This window comes from Nuphar pumila, chromosome 2, assembly GCF_984573655.1.
Source record: "Nuphar pumila chromosome 2, dmNupPumi1.hap1.1, whole genome shotgun sequence".
Taxonomy (NCBI): Eukaryota; Viridiplantae; Streptophyta; class Magnoliopsida; order Nymphaeales; family Nymphaeaceae; genus Nuphar; species Nuphar pumila.
The window spans coordinates 106,517,602-106,533,314 of record NC_143250.1 but is presented as its reverse complement, the minus strand read 5'-3'; the positions used below and the strand labels follow the sequence as shown (position 1 = coordinate 106,533,314).

Genomic DNA, 15,713 nt, shown 5'->3' with positions numbered 1-15,713 from the left:
TACTCAGATCATGCAGCATTGCGATATTTGATGAGTAAAAAGGATGCCAAACCGCGTCTCATTCGATGGATCCTTCTGTTACAAGAATTTGATCTCGAGATTCGAGATAAGAGTGGATGTGAGAATCTTGTAGCAGATCATTTATCCAGACTGACAGTGGAGACATCCACTGATCAGGGGCAGATTGATGATTCATTTCCGGATGAGCAGCTCTTTCATGTCAAGCATTTGCCTTGGTTCGCGCATATCATCAACTTTTTGGTGACTGGAGAGTACCCTTCGCACTGGAACCACAATGAGAGAGATTGATTTTTCTCGCAGGTAAAGCACTATTTTTGGGAGGAACCAGAATTGTTTCGATTATGCCCGGATCAGATGATTCAGAGGTGTGTTCCTGAGGAGGAGTATGACTCCATTCTATCATTCTGTCATTCCTTGGCTTGTGGAGGTCATTTTTCTAGTCGAAAGACAGCCGCAAAGGTCCTCCAGTCAGGATTTTGGTGGCCGACATTGCATAGAGATGCTCACGATTTTTGTAGGAGGTGCTTGCGCTGTCAGCAGACGGGACGCATTGCCAAGCGTGATATGATGCCCCTCCTTCCTATTTTGATTGTTGAGATTTTTGATGTGTGGGGCATTGATTTTATGGGTCCTTTCCCGCCTTCGTTCGGATTTATTTATATTCTAGTGGCGGTTGATTATGTCTCCAAATGGGTCGAGGCCGTGGCCACCCGAACCAATGATCATAAGGAGGTGCTCCGATTTATCAAGCACAACATTTTTAGTCGGTTCGGAGTCCCTAGAGCGATCATTAGTGATGGTGGTACACACTTTCGTAATGTACAAGTAGCTTCCTTACTTAGGAAATACTCGGTACATCATCGGATTGCCACACCGTACCACCCACAGACTAGTGGCCAAGTCGAGGTCTCCAATAGGGAGATCAAGCGGATTCTTGAAAAAACAGTCCGGCCAGACCGCAAGGACTGGTCTCAACGCCTTGATGATGCCCTTTGGGCCTATAGGACTGCTTTCAAGACTCTTATTGACATGTCCCCATACCGATTGGTTTTTGGGAAACCATGCCACCTTCCTGTTGAATTGGAGCATAGGGCATATTGGGCTATCAAGAAGTTCAATTTTGATATGGTCCAAGCTGGAGCTGAGAGGAAGTTGCAGTTGAGTGAGCTTGAGGAGTTGCGCAATGAAGCCTACGAGAGTGCCAAAATATACAAGGCTCGAACCAAGCATTTCCATGATCAACATATTGTGAGGAAGCAGTTCGAGCCTGGTCAAAAGGTGTGGCTTTATCATTCACGTCTCCATCTTTTTCCAGGGAAGCTGAAGTCCAGATGGGATGGACCATTCATAGTCCATAGAGTTTTTCCACATGGAGCGGTAGATCTTTTGGACCCTCGAACGGGTAGCATTTTCAAAGTTAATGGGCAGCGACTGAAGCCTTACATTTCTGATATGGTGGTGCAGCAAGACATTGAGGCTATTAACCTCGTGGATGCATGAGGGGGAGCACAGGTTTGTATGTTGTATTTTTAGTAGGATCTAGTAAATATCATAGATGGTTTTTTGTTATTTTGCTTTGCTTTCTTGTATCTCATGAGTGTTTTGTTAGATTAGGTATGCATTCTTGTGTAATCGTAGGACATGCATTCATATGTCATCTCAGGTGATTTCTGCTCTTTTCTCTCAATTATTTTGTTCTCAAGTGCAGCCTCTTAGTTTCATACAAGCATGGGGGAGTGCCACTGAGGACAGTGTCATTCAAGCATGGGGGAGGGTGTAGTTTGCACACCTAAACTTTTCATGTCTTTGTACTTGCATTTTTTATGTCAACTCATTAAAATTAGGCTTTTAGGGAATGAGTTTGAACTTATATGATTGCTTTGCAACATCTAACGTTTTAAGAGAATTTTTAAGCCCCACGAAAAACTTTTTCTAACACGAATCTAGAAAATTGTGGTTGTTTATGTGGATTTCAAAGAAATGATTATAGATGCATGTTAGAGTTTATTTTGAAACACAAGTATGGATATGCACAGTTTTATTTTTTTAAAAAACTAAGCAAATGAACAATATTGCGTTTATGAGCTCAAAAAGTGAAACGAGCATACGTTTAGTTGTTTGATATCTTTGTACTCCCTAGTAGCTGAGCTTAGACACAAGTTGAAGTGTTTGAGTCCATGTTGAAAAGGATAACGAAGGAAGTCAATTCTTTGTCTACGTTGATATCTGTGGCCTATTTTGTTCGAGCAAGTAGAGCCTGAGGGGTGTTTACACTTGGTGCCCTAAAGCCATCTGGTTTCGGAGTCATCGGCCTGAAAGCTCGTTACATGGACTTTATAGAGAGCGTAATAGATATTGACATTGCACATGACAGAAAAGTAGACTATACGTAAACTATAGAAAATTGAAGGTCTAGTGACTCGAACAATTAAGTCTGAGGGATACTTTGTATTTGGTGCCCTAAGGTCGTCTGGCCTGGGAGTCACTGACCCAAAGCTCGTTACACGGGTCACAAAAACTAAAAATTGGGTATAGTGCTCAGAAAAAAAAATTTAAAATGTGGAAAATTGAAAATCAAGAAAGAGAAAAGAGCGTAAAAGAGAAAAGTTCATTGCTTAAAAGCAAATATTGAGAAAACCTGTGCAGAACACATATGAGTGAGGATAATTAAATAATGATATGTATGTATTTGAATTTCTAAGGATGAAACATAAATGATTATGCTATTTAGAAAAGTGAAAGAAAATATTTTATTCTGTGGTGGCAAGTAGAAGACTCTAATCTTGTTTTGATGATGCAATGGCATGAAATATTTGTTGAAACGAACTCCTTAACTGCCTAATGCTTTGTGTTTTAAAATGCTTATGCATACTTGACGCAGATGTTTGTGGGTAGCATCACTGCAAACCCTCACGAGACCTTACTCGTCCACTGGGGTAACTCATGGGTTGAAAGGGCTTGTTGCATATGCTAATTGCAACCGTGATTCCTACGAAAGTGAGTTAGGTTTTTATTGTGTCTAGTTTAGTATTTTTGTTTTTGCTTCAGTTTGCTTCAGGACTAGCAAACGATAAGCATGGGGGTATTTGATCATGCATAATATTTGCATTTTATTAATCATTATTTATGCATGATCCGTGTTAAAAATCGTTCTAAAAACCCATTTTTATTGTTAATTCTGAGAAATCGCATTGAATCAAATTTTATCAGAAAATCGAGTTTTCAACGCTTTCTCTACGGTTTTAGTATTTTTATTAGATTTAGATTTTCTTAATGGTAGTTTAGTTAGCTTAGGTTTGTATTAGCTAATTTGTAATTTTTAATTAGTTTAGGAAGTTTTCTTTTTAGACAATAAAATAGGTTTTACTAAAGTGGGTCTTTTTGAAAATTATTGAAAACTGTTGGACTTGTGTTGAAAAATTTGCTTTAACCTAATATTATATTATAAATAGTATACTAAAGCAAGGGAGAGACGTTTTTCCCTGGTGGATTGTACGCCTCTCTCTCTCTCTCTCTCCCTTTTCCTTTTCTTGTTCTTCTTGTTGTATTCTCCAGCACCGGTTCTTCCATCTTCTTCATTGGGAAGGTGCAGCAACAGCCAGGATTAACCAGTCTTTTCGCAACCCATCCATGGAATCACTCGGTGAGTGACCTTCTCCTTATTCCCATCTCTTTAACGTAGCTAGTTGCATAGAATCACATTGGCATATCGCATCTTAGTTCAGCAATACATATTTCTTTATTATCTGAAAAAAAAAATACAGAAAACAAAACAAAAGAAAAAAAAATATTGTGTTCACAGATTAGCCATTTTATTTCCATTCAACGTTCTATTCTATTCTGCATGTTATTCCATTCAGTAGGTTTTGTGCTGGTTACATCCATCATTTTATATTTTTTTTTCGTGTGTTATTCATTCAAATAGCATCTTTTGTTATTCAGTTTAGCATTTTTTATTTCTTTTTTGGTTGAGTATAGCATTGGTTCTTTAGCATCATAGCAACGTCTTGTTTTCTTTAATTTTTTGTTCAGCAAGTAGTCTAAGATGTCCTTAGTTTATATACTATCAAATTAGTGGGTATAGAATAGTCGGTTTTGGTTTGATGTGTCATTTAAGATTCTTTTGCATAGGTGGGTGATTTTCCATTGCATTTTGGCTGCAGTGTTAGCTTAATCAATTAGGATAGTATTAATGCTAGTTAGGTAGATGAATCAGACGTGTTTATAATATAGATTTTTGTTCAGCGTGTGTTGTTTATCAGCCATAATGTTTGTGAGTCAACTGAAAACTCATGATTAATTGGTTCCAGCTTTTCTTTTTGGTTGTTTTAGTTTTAGCTTATTAAGTTTTTTTTTTCTTTTTAAGTAGTTTACTACATTAGACGCTAGTTGTTTTGGGTATGTATTAACATTAGTTGATTTTTCTTATTTCACCTAAGATCAATTAATTAGGTAGCTAGTAGTATTATTCCATGTCTTACTATTTGTTAACACCGTACAACCTATAGTATTGATTAGTTTCATTTAGTTGATTAGTGAGTTTCTTGATTTCTTGTATTAGGCATTAGTTTGTTACATTAATTCATGAATTATAGTTAGTTAAATCGGTTGTGATATTTTGTCCTTTAGTGTTAGGTTGTCAGATTAGTTTGTTCATAGTCCAGTTTATGTTTAGTTTAGTTAGTTAATGCAAATCTTGTTTTTGCTGAATGTTTTTAGTTATTAGTTATTAATTTCTTGTTTAGCTTCGTCGTACTGCTTTGTTTTTGTGTTTCTATGTTGTAGAGAAGTGGTGGAACGTGCGATAAAGCTATTTTCATACATCAGAAAGACCTTTCAGGGAGCCCTCAGAAAAGCAAAAGTTCAAGAAAACATGCATTACCTCAAGAAGGGACAAGAGGACTTGAAGCACTGAAGCCTTCTCTTTTCTTTTTAGATTAGGGTTCTATTTCTGATATTTATTCATTTAATTAGGTCTGTAATAAAACCATTTATTTTGTTTAAGCCCTCTGCGTAGGGCCATACTCCCTTAGTTATTTAATTATTTAATTTATTCTTTTACTTTTGGCAATAAAGAGTAGTTTAGTGTGTGTTTGAATACAAGTATTTTCCGTTCCCTGAGATCGACCCGGACTCCACCACTTGTGTGAGCCGGTTTTTATATTTTTGGTGTCTGGCTTTCACTGGATTTTCATTAAAAAAAAATATTGTTTTAAAAAGAGTTTTCATAAAACTCACACCAAATTTTGGCGCTGTTGTCGGGGAACGGCGAAATACTAGTATTCACTTTATTGCCTTGTGTTTGTTCTCGTATTTATAGGTTGTTAGTTTAATTCAGTTCTTTAATTAGGATTGTTTAGTTTGCTTTTCGCATTTAGGCTTAGAACCACGTGTGTGCATACCGTAGAGACAAGCTTACTTTTCTGCACAGCTCACCCATTAGGATCCTTTTAGAAGTGACTGTGTACGATTGGTACCGTGCACATAGATTTTATTTTTGTAAATTCTCTACTGAGTGCAACTGCGTGGTGCTTGTTTATTTCTTGTTTTCAGTAATTGTTTTTGTTACTCGCTTTGTGGTTTGGCCGCTAGCGCGTTAGTTAGGTAGAAAAACCCAATTTAGGACGGTTGCTGCACCGGTCTACCCTTTGGTGCAAGCACGGGCGACGTTCGCTTGAACCTGAGCTTGCCGAATTTGTTGAGGATCCCGAATCTTTCTTTAGGAGAGCCCATAAATCCAGCCCCATGGCTGAAGATCAGCAGTTGATCCGTCCTCTTAGGGAGTACTTCATGCCCAACATATACACTCCTGCCTCCTGCATCACAAGACCTGATGTGGGAGCGAACCATTTTGAAATCAAGGCCAGTGTCATCCAGATGTTACCCTCCTTTTATGGCCTTAGCAACGAAGACCCATACCGTCATCTCGAAGAATTTCTCGAGATCTGCTCTACGGTGCGGATCAACAAATTTGGAGATGACGCGTTAAGGTTGACGTTATTCCCCTTCTCCCTTAAGGATAAAGCCAAGCATTGGCTGAAGGCCCTCGATACAGTTCAAATTACCACTTGGGAACATATGCAAAGGGAGTTTTTAAAGTAATACTTCCCAATTGGTAAGACGAACCAGTATCGAAAAGCCATCACCAGCTTTTCACAGATCGAGGGAGAAATGTTTCATGAAATGTGGGAGAGGATGAAAGATCTTCTCCGTAAGTGTCCCCACCGCCAGGTGCCCCGTTGGCAGCTGGTGCAATATTTTTATGATGGTCTCATTGAGAAGAACCGTCAAATGGTTGACGCTGCTTGTGGGGGCACTTTTATGCTTAAAAGTGAAGATGAAGCATGGTCCCTTTTTGAGACCTTGAGCGAGAACTCCATACACCATGCTTCTGCTTCACGATCTGAGAGGGCCACACCTGTGCAAGATGGCGCGAAGAAGGCTGGTATATTCGAGATAGGGATGCACCTTGAGTTGCAAAACAAGGTCGACCAACTGTCCCAGAAATTGGATCAGTTGTTGTCGGGTCCCTCTCCAGTCCTACAGGTGTGTGCGTTGTGTGCTAGCCCTGCACACCATGTTGCTTATTGCCCCGTTGCGCCACAGTACCCTGAGTTTGTCCAGGAGCAAGCTCAGATGGCGCAGAGTTTCGCTAGGCCCGCTGCACCCAATCCATATTCCAGTACATATAACCCGGGTTGGCGGAACCATCCCAATTTTTCATGAAGAAATCCACAAGCCCAACCTCCCAACCCGTCCCAAAGCCAACCCAGGCAAGGCAGTTATGCGCCTGGATTTCAGAGAACCAGCTACCCTTCAGCTCAGCCTACTTATAGTCAGCCTCAGTCCCAAGAGCCTTCGTCCAGCCAGTCTTTTGAGGACAAGATGTTGCAAGCCTTCTCGGATATCAAGGTCAATCTGAGCTCCCATACACATTCTATTGCGAAGCTTGAGACGCAAATGGGACAACTCGCCGAGGCGCTTAGCAGGCGGAGTGAGGGAGCTTTACCTAGCCAACCGGTGGTGAACCCTAGGGGTAAGGAGCCGATGCATGGCCTGCATATGACAGATGCCTATCAAGAGCAGGCTCAAGCGGTAATCACCATTAGGAATGGGAAGCAATACCAAGCGAGGGAGGCTGCAGAAGAAAGAGAGAGAACGAGTGAGAAGCAGTCTGTCCCTACCGTCCCACCTCAGGAAAGCGAGAGGGCTCTACCATCTGAGCCTTCAAAGTCCTATATTCCCAAAGCCCCCTTTCCTGAGGCGTTAGAGAGGCCGAAGTCATTAGGCAAACATGGAGTGAATATGCACGAGATGCTTGAGATATTCAAGCACGTTCAGATAAACCTCCCCTTGCTTGATGTCATTCAGCAAGTCCCTGCATACGAAAAGTTTCTAAAGGAGCTTTGTACGCAGAAAAGAAAGTTGAAGTCACAAGTGCCGAAGAAGATATACTTGACTGAGCAGGTGAGTGCGATGTTGCAGCACCAAAGCTTAAGGACCCAGGGACTCCAATTATTTCGTGTGTCATAGGAGACATCACTGTCGAGCGTGCATTGCTCGACCTTGGGGCAAGTGTCAATATCTTGCCGGGTTTCTTTTATGACAAATTTGGATTAAAGGAGATGAAGCCAATACCTATGACCCTGTAACTTGCAGATAGATCAATCAAGGTCCCGCGAGGGATTTTGGAAGATGTTCTAGTCAAGGTAGAGGACTTCTACTTCCCTGTCGACTTCATCATTTTAGATATGGAGGGAGTTAATGATATGCGACAGACCCCCATCATTCTTGGACGCCCCTTTCTGGCCACTGCCAATGCATGCATTAATTGTCGCACAGACGCGATGGATGTCTCATTTGGCAACAGGAAGATGAGGCTGAACATTTTTCATGCGGCGATGGGACCTGCCGGCGATGAGGCTTCTTTCGAGGTCGACTTCATTCAGGACCTGGTAGAAGCAGAGCATACCTGGTTATTGAGTGATCTACCTCAGGAGGAGGTTGATGAATCACTCAAAGAAGATTGCCATGGGTTGATGAATCCCTGTGACATAGGCCTCAAGGTGTAAAGCCTAAGCCTCAAAATTAAAAAAAAAACCTAAAAAACTTTAAAATATATATAAATACAAATAAATAAAAAATGCTTTATTGATGAAGCTACAACCAAAAGCGACGCGTCACACCGGCGCCTGGGTGTGGAGTCAAATAGGCAAGGGTTCCCTCACTTTGTTGGATGGGTGGGGGTAAAGAAGATAGTTCAAGACCATAAAATTAGGTTAGCCACTTGGAACATAGGATCTTTAACTGGTAAGTTGGTAGAGTTAGTAGATGTTATGTGTAGGAGAAAGATTGATATTTTATGTCTACAAGAGACCAAATGGGTAGGTGAGAAAGCAAAAGTGATAGAACCTTGGGGATATAAGATTTGGTATACAGGAATAAATAGGAATAAGAATGGAGTAGGGATTGTTATGAGTCTTGAGTTTATAGATAATGTAGTTGAGGTCCGTAGGAAGGGTGATAGGATTTTACTTATTAAATTAGTATTAGGTACGGATATCATTAATATTATTAGTGTTTATGCACCTCAAGTAGGTTTAGATGATTCCATTAAGCGTCAATTTTGGGAAGATTTAGACGGAGTAGCACAAGGGATATCTCATGGAGATAAGATTTTCATCGGCGGTGACCTTAATGGACATGTAGGGATTAGTAGGGATGGATTTGAGAGTATCCATGGAGGCTATGGTATAGGAGAAAGAAACGAAAGTGGAGAAAGGATTTTAGATTTTTGTTTGTCCTATGATATGATCTTAGCCAACACTTGGTTTAGGAAGAGGGAGTCTCACCTAGTAACATTTAAAAGTGTGGTTAATACGAGTCAGATAGATTTTTTTCTACTTAAAAAGAGAGATAGGGGTTGTTGCATCGATTGTAAGGTTATACCAAGAAAAAGTGTAGCTACACAACATAGAGTCTTAATTTTAGATCTTAGAATTAAAAAATGTCGTAAAAGGGATAGACATAAGATAGATCCTAGAATTAAGTGGTGGGCACTGAAAGGAGCTAAACAAAGAATGTTTGTAGAGCAGGTAGTTAAGGAAGTTGATTGGTGTCTTAAGGAGGATTCAGAATCAATGTGGAATAAGATAGCGAGTTACATGAGAAAGGTGGCTAAGGAGGTATTGGGTGAGTCTAAAGGTGGTGCACTACTAGGTAAGGATACATCATGGTGGAACGAGGATGTCAAATTAGCTATTAAGGTTAAAAGAGAGTGTTATTGAAATCTAAGTAAAAGTCATGATAATGAGAATTTGGAAAAGTATATGATAGCAAAGAAGGAAGCTAAGAAAGTATTTCGAAACGCGAGGGATAAGGTATATAAGGAGGTTTATGACAAGTTGGATACCAAAGAGGGAGAGAAAAATATTTATAGGCTTGCAAAGATGAGAGATAGGAAATTGAGTGATCTGGGTATGGTTAGATACATCAAATGTGAAACTCAAAGGGTTTTAGTCAAAGATGAGGAGATTAAGGAGAGATGGAAAGATTATTTTGATAATCTTTTTAATTGAAGTCATACTCAGGATCTTGGAGACTTCTTCATTCCTTCTCATGAGATGAATCGTGACTTCATGCGCAAGATTTAAAAGAAAGAAATTGCAAAGGCTTTAAAGAAAATGAAATCAAGAAAGTCAGTTGGACGAGATGGTATATCTATCGAGACTTAAAAATGCTTGGGTGAGAATGGTTTAGAATGGTTGACACATCTTTTTAACAAGATTTGGCAGACAAATAAGATGCCCAAGGAGTGGAGGAAGAGTACTTTGGTGCCTCTATATAAGAATAAGGGTGACATACAAGATTGCACAAACTATCATGGTATAAAACTCATGAGTCATACTATGAAACTTTGAGAGAGGGTGATTGAGCATAGGTTGAGGGAGGTTGTCATGATATCGGAGAATCAATTTAGTTTTATGCCTGGAAGATCAACTATGGAAGCTATACATCTTCTTAGATAAATTATTGAGAGATATAGAGAGAGGAACAAAGATTTGCATATGGTTTTTATTGATTTAGAGAAGGCATACGATAGAGTACCTAGGGATGTTCTCTAGTGGACAATGATGAAGAAAGGTGTTTCTCTCAAGTATATTAGTATAATTAAAGATATGTACGCAGGAGTGGTAACCAATGTCCGCACTTGTGGAGGGGTGTCAAACAATTTTCCTATAAAAGTTGGGTTACATCAAGGATCTACATTAAGCCCTTTCCTATTTGCTATAGTGATGGATGAGCTTACGAAATCAATTCAAGAAAATGTGTCGTGGTGTATGTTGTTTGTTGATGATATTGTTTTGATTGATGAGTCTAGAGCTTGGGTTAATGCTAAGTTAGAATTATGGAGACAAACATTGGAAGCAAGAGGTTTTACGTTGAGTAAGAGTAAGACAGAATATATGGAATGTCGGTTTAGTAAGCAACGCAGTAGTGATGAGAGTGTAGTGAAACTTGGCGAGCAAGAAATATCGGTGGATGACTGTTTCAAATATTTGGGATCTATCATTTGAAATGATGGAGAAATTGATGGAGATGTAAACCATAGGATAAAGGTTGGGTGGATGAAATGAAAAAGTGCAACTGGAGTGTTGTGCGATCGTAGAATGTCATTGTGGTTGAAGGGAAAGTTTTATAGGATGACAATTAGGCCTGCTTTATTATATGGTACGGAATGCTGGGTGGCCAAGAGACATCATATTCAAAAAATGAGTGTAGCTGAGATGCGTATGCTTCGATGGATGTGTGGAAATACAATAAAAGATAAGATTCGAAACAAGGAGATACGTAAGAAGGTAGGTGTTGCATCAATTGAAAATAAGATGAGAGAAAATCGTTTGCGGTGGTTTGGACATATTTGACGAAGGCCTAATTCCAATTAGAAGGATGGACAAATGGAAAAATATATTAGTCAAAAGAGGTCGAGGTAGGCCTAAGAAGACTTGGATGGAGATGATAAGAAAGGATATGAATGCTTTGAACCTCACCGAGGACATGGCATTGGATAGAAATGATTGGAGGAGAAGGATTCATGTGGAGGACCCAGAATGATTTTCTTTTTTGGTTTATATCGCCGACTCCAATTGTTTTGGGATGAAGGCGTAGTTGTTGTTCTTGTTGTATAGAATTCATAATGGAAAATGTAATGGGTGAGGTACAAGAAGTGCAGCCAAGTCAGACTGAGAAAATGCAATGGAGTACTCCCCGGGTGGACTTCTTATTTGACTGTATGTTAGAGCAATGTAGAATACCTGCAATGAAATGTACGTGCTAAGTCAATCAATAGGTGAGCAAAAGACAGGTAGGTGCTAAGTCAATCAATTAGAAAACTGACAGGTAGGTGGCTTTTCTGGTGGCAATATATCTATTACTATACATGTAGTATCATCTCTAAGTCTTTTTGCCTTTAAAGTTTCATGTAAAGATTATAACAAGAATGATTTAATGTGAAATATTACTTGTATCTATGAAACAACAGAATGTAAGAGGACATTCAGTGGACTTGTTTCTATGGCAACAACGCCACTACCATTTCTTCCATAACCTGATATCATGGTATTGAATGAAACAACATCTTTTTCAGGCATTACGTCAAAGACCAACCTTGCATTTTCTGGATCCCCATTTTTCATGTACATATCTATAAGACAGCTACCAACATGAGTTTCTAAATCCCATCGCCCTTAAGCAATGCCATATATCTGTTTTCTTGCATCTAGAGAAGCACACTTCAGAACAACAGTAAAAGTGTGTTGGTTAGGCTCAATGTCACTATTACACATTTCTATAAGAGGCTTAGTGCTTCTTTCCCATGATTATGTTACAAATAACAATTGATCATTATGGTCCACGATATCACATTCCATCTCCTCATCCTAACAAATACCTTCTTAGCTTCAGGTAGAAACCCACACTTTACAATCACATGACCCATAGTTGACATGATACCCGAATTTGCTAGACCTACTACCATATTAATACGATTGTGTGGCCTCTTCCTACTAAACTTGTCGTGTGGAATTTGGTTTTTTTAATTGAATTGTATGGAATCTTTTCATCTTAAAGTTTTTGAAATTTTCATGGAAGAAATCAAATCATTTCTATTTTGAATCATCACATGCCTGAAATAAAATTGTTACTAAGATGGGTTGCGTCATTTAATCTTCTAGAGGCTGTTGTGCATATGATCACACTCCGGTACATTTGAATTTTGAACTATATTGATACGTTGAAGCTTATTATATTTGTAACTCTGCCTCTGATTTTTGTTCTCCTGTCCATGGAATTGGTTAAAATTGAAAATTACAAATACAACAAGGCATCACTCTGTCTCTCTTCATTTCTTTCTTTCATATTTTCTTGTTAGGTATTTACTTTTGTTACAGCCAGGGATGGATTCAAATGTCTTGTTAAATTGAATATAATTGTGTCTGAAAAAGCATAACCACGTACTCTATGTTCAAGAAAACCATGCCCACATGTCCTTTCTACATGGGAGCAATCAGTTTATTCTATTCTGTGTGAGTGAGCAACTAGTAGGACTATGGGGGTCGTATGCAGTACTGGCATGGAAGTGACGCAAATGAAGCTTATAGTCATCAAAAGCTCAGGCATTTGGCTACTGCATCAAACAGTCCTGGTTTCTTTTATGCAGTAATTCATTCGCCTATTTGAACCTTTACTGTTGTCTTTCATTTTACATTGACATGTTTTGGTGCACTTAGTATGTTGCTTATCAACTTTTGAAAAACTATGTTTGGTTTCTCTCACTTGAACGATGTGGTCAACACTTGTTAAAACCAAAGTACATCAGAAAAACATGATCTAAACTAAGTCAATACTTGGTTTGATTAAAAGGTGTTTGTTTGCTGGAAATCATTTGCTTGCCCTAGATTTTGAGGCCTACTTGCCTGTAAAGTAAAATCCAAATTGAGATTCATATTCGGGGCAAAAATCCAATTTGAGATCCATATTCAAGGCAAAAATACATATTCAGGGCAAATATCTAATTCTAGATCCATATTCGAGGCAAAAATACATATTTAGGGCAAATATCCAATTCTAGATTCATATTTGAGACAAAAATCCATATTCGGGAAAAAAATACATATTCAAGGCAAATATCCAATTCTAGATCCATATTCGAGGCAAAAATCTATATTGGGGCCAAAAATCCAATTCAAGATCCATATTTGGGGCAAATATCCATATTCATGGCAAAAATCTAATTTCAAATCCATATTCATGACAAAAATGTTATTCAAGATCCATATTGAAGACAAAAATCCATATTTAGGGCAAAAATCTAATTTTAAATCTATATTCATAGCAAGAAATCATGATATTAGATATAATTTTGTAATTGGATCCATATCTTGGCAAAAAACCATAATAGATTGGTTAAAACGTGTAAAATGGTAGACAGATCGGGTCATACGATCCAAAACAAAATAATTTGATCCATTATCCATGACTGTCCAAGTTGTCCTCACATTGTCATCAAACAATGGGCATTTGGAACATAGCATCCGAGTACGGTTTAAACAAATGTTGGACTAGGAACAGTTGTTACAGAATGAACAGAACAAATGTCCTGTTCCATCCTTTTTGTTCATTTTGTCCCATCCTGGACAAGCCATCAACCATACCCTTAACCCTTAAGCCCTTGGGTTCAATCAATGGAACTCATCAAGTCTTACCAAGATTGCAGTGGACGAAAAATACACAAGCCCTAAAGTTAGATTGTGTTGCTTTTTTGCACAAGCTGAAGCGTGTCGTAGGCCTCACGGGCAAGGGTTCTATCCTCGGAGTTTTACGCCGCTGCAGTTTTTTTCTATTATAAAATCAAAAAAATATAAAAAAACAAATAAAGATAGAGAAGAAAAAGGTTGAAAGCAAGATAACACTGTTGTCAAAAAAAAGGATCGTACTCTCCTCGACGTACGCTTTACTAGCCGTAGGCTCTCCAATACCTCAATCAAAGTTACAAGTAAACCATCACGAAGAAGCAGTAGAGGAGGAAAAGAAAGAAAGACGAAGAAAAGAAGAGAGCCAGCAAGTGAGGGGCCTCCATTCTTCCGATCAAAGGCTGTCATCCTCCAGCTCCACGGCCGGGCTCGGACCGAGCACGGACTTCTTCCATCTTAGCGCCTTCACCGCCGGGCTAGGCTCATCACCGTGGTTGAGCGCTTCGAAAACCGCATCGCCGAGCGGCTTGTCCACGGAGGGCGCTTGGAACAGGTGGGAGAAGGGGAGAAAGATGTCGTGAACCACGATGTTGAGGTTGTAGAACATGTCCGGCGACCGGATGGGTACGTAGTTGATCCGGACGCCAGCCCCTTCGGTCGTCACGACGAGACTCTCCCCGCTCGCCAGCGTCGGCAAGACCGAGCCCAGGGGCAGTCCCTCGAGGTCGGCGCGGGTGAGGAACTGGTTGGGCACGACGTGGAACCGGACGCTGTTGACGTAGGCTTGGCCACCGGAGAAGATCGTCGAGTCGTCGAGGGCGAACACCGTCATGTTGTGGAGCCTCACGAGCTCCGCGTACTTGACCCGCATGGCGAGCGCCACGATGCTGTAGCCTCTCTCTCTGAGCCGGAGCATCGCGTCGCTGAGCATCAGACTCATGACCGACGCCGCCGACGTGTGGACGTAGGGGTCTCCTGTCACCGGAGCGTCTGTGGTGGGCGAGGGGTGGTGGCGGCTTCCGGTCAAGGTGGTGGTATTGGAGGCGGCAGGAGGCGGGTTGCAAGGGGTGGTGATAGTGGTGTTGGCGATGCCGTGGACAACCAGGAGGCCGTCGTTGTACAGGTCGGGTTGGACGATGGGGACAGAGTTCACAAGAATGGTGGTGGCGTTGTCTTGGAGTGTGAAGGCGAGGCATCGTCCTGGGCTCATGGTCTCCAGGACGGTGCCGGATTTGAGCTTGGAGAGGAGGCTGAGGGTAAAGACGCCAGGGACGATGTGCTCCTTGAGGATGATGGAGGAGGCATTGATGGAGCCTTCGGCGGGAGCGAAGACGGTGGCGGGGAGGTTCCAGCCGGATAAGAGGGGATCGGAGAGGGAAGGGTCAACGGAGGGGAGCTGCTGGTAGCCGAGAGAAACGAGGACGGAGGAGAGCTGCTGGTGGAGGCCGGGGAGTGGTGGTGGGGCATCGATGGTGCTTTGATGGTGGTGGTGGAAGCAGAGAGACGATGTAAAGAGGAAAGGGAGGAAGAGGAGGAAGAAGGCGCGGTGGAACGACGCCATCTTGGGAACGGCTGTAGCGGACAAGAAGCTTTCTTGCTGAGTGAGAAAGAAAGAGAAAGAGAGAGAGAGACAGAGAGAGAGCGAGATCGAGAGAATGTATGGGGGATATGGGAAGGTTAAAAGGCTTAAATAGTGTGGGATGTGAGGCGGTTTGTGTTTGTTGCAAGAGATATGTTCGTTTTTCTTTCTTCATTTCTGTTTTCACGGAGTCCCGTCTGATTCTTTTTCATTTCAGTATTTGACGAAATTGCCCCCAGTTCTTTTCAAAACCTATAACAATATTAAGTAAATGTTTTTCAGGAACCAGGGTTGTTTTAGTCATACCGCGTGGCATCTTCTGGTTCTGTAAAATCATGATATTACAAGGTTCAAGCCCTTCA

General features: G+C 40.6%; 1 protein-coding gene across 1 annotated transcript; it reads right to left on the bottom strand.

The window, feature by feature from the left end:
- Nucleotides 1-14,166: 14,166 nt before the first annotated feature.
- Nucleotides 14,167-15,333, bottom strand: LOC149846585 (fasciclin-like arabinogalactan protein 21). Its single transcript, XM_089991665.1, has one exon. It carries the CDS (start codon nucleotides 15,331-15,333, stop codon nucleotides 14,167-14,169), a length of 1,167 nt encoding a protein of 388 aa, XP_089847791.1.
- Between the last annotated feature and the right edge of the window lie 380 nt (nucleotides 15,334-15,713).

Excerpts from the sequence above, each read along its gene's own strand:
- LOC149846585 (XM_089991665.1), bottom strand. The coding sequence starts at position 15,333 with ATGGCGTCGTTCCACCGCGCCTTCTTCCTCCTCTTCCTCCCTTTCCTC.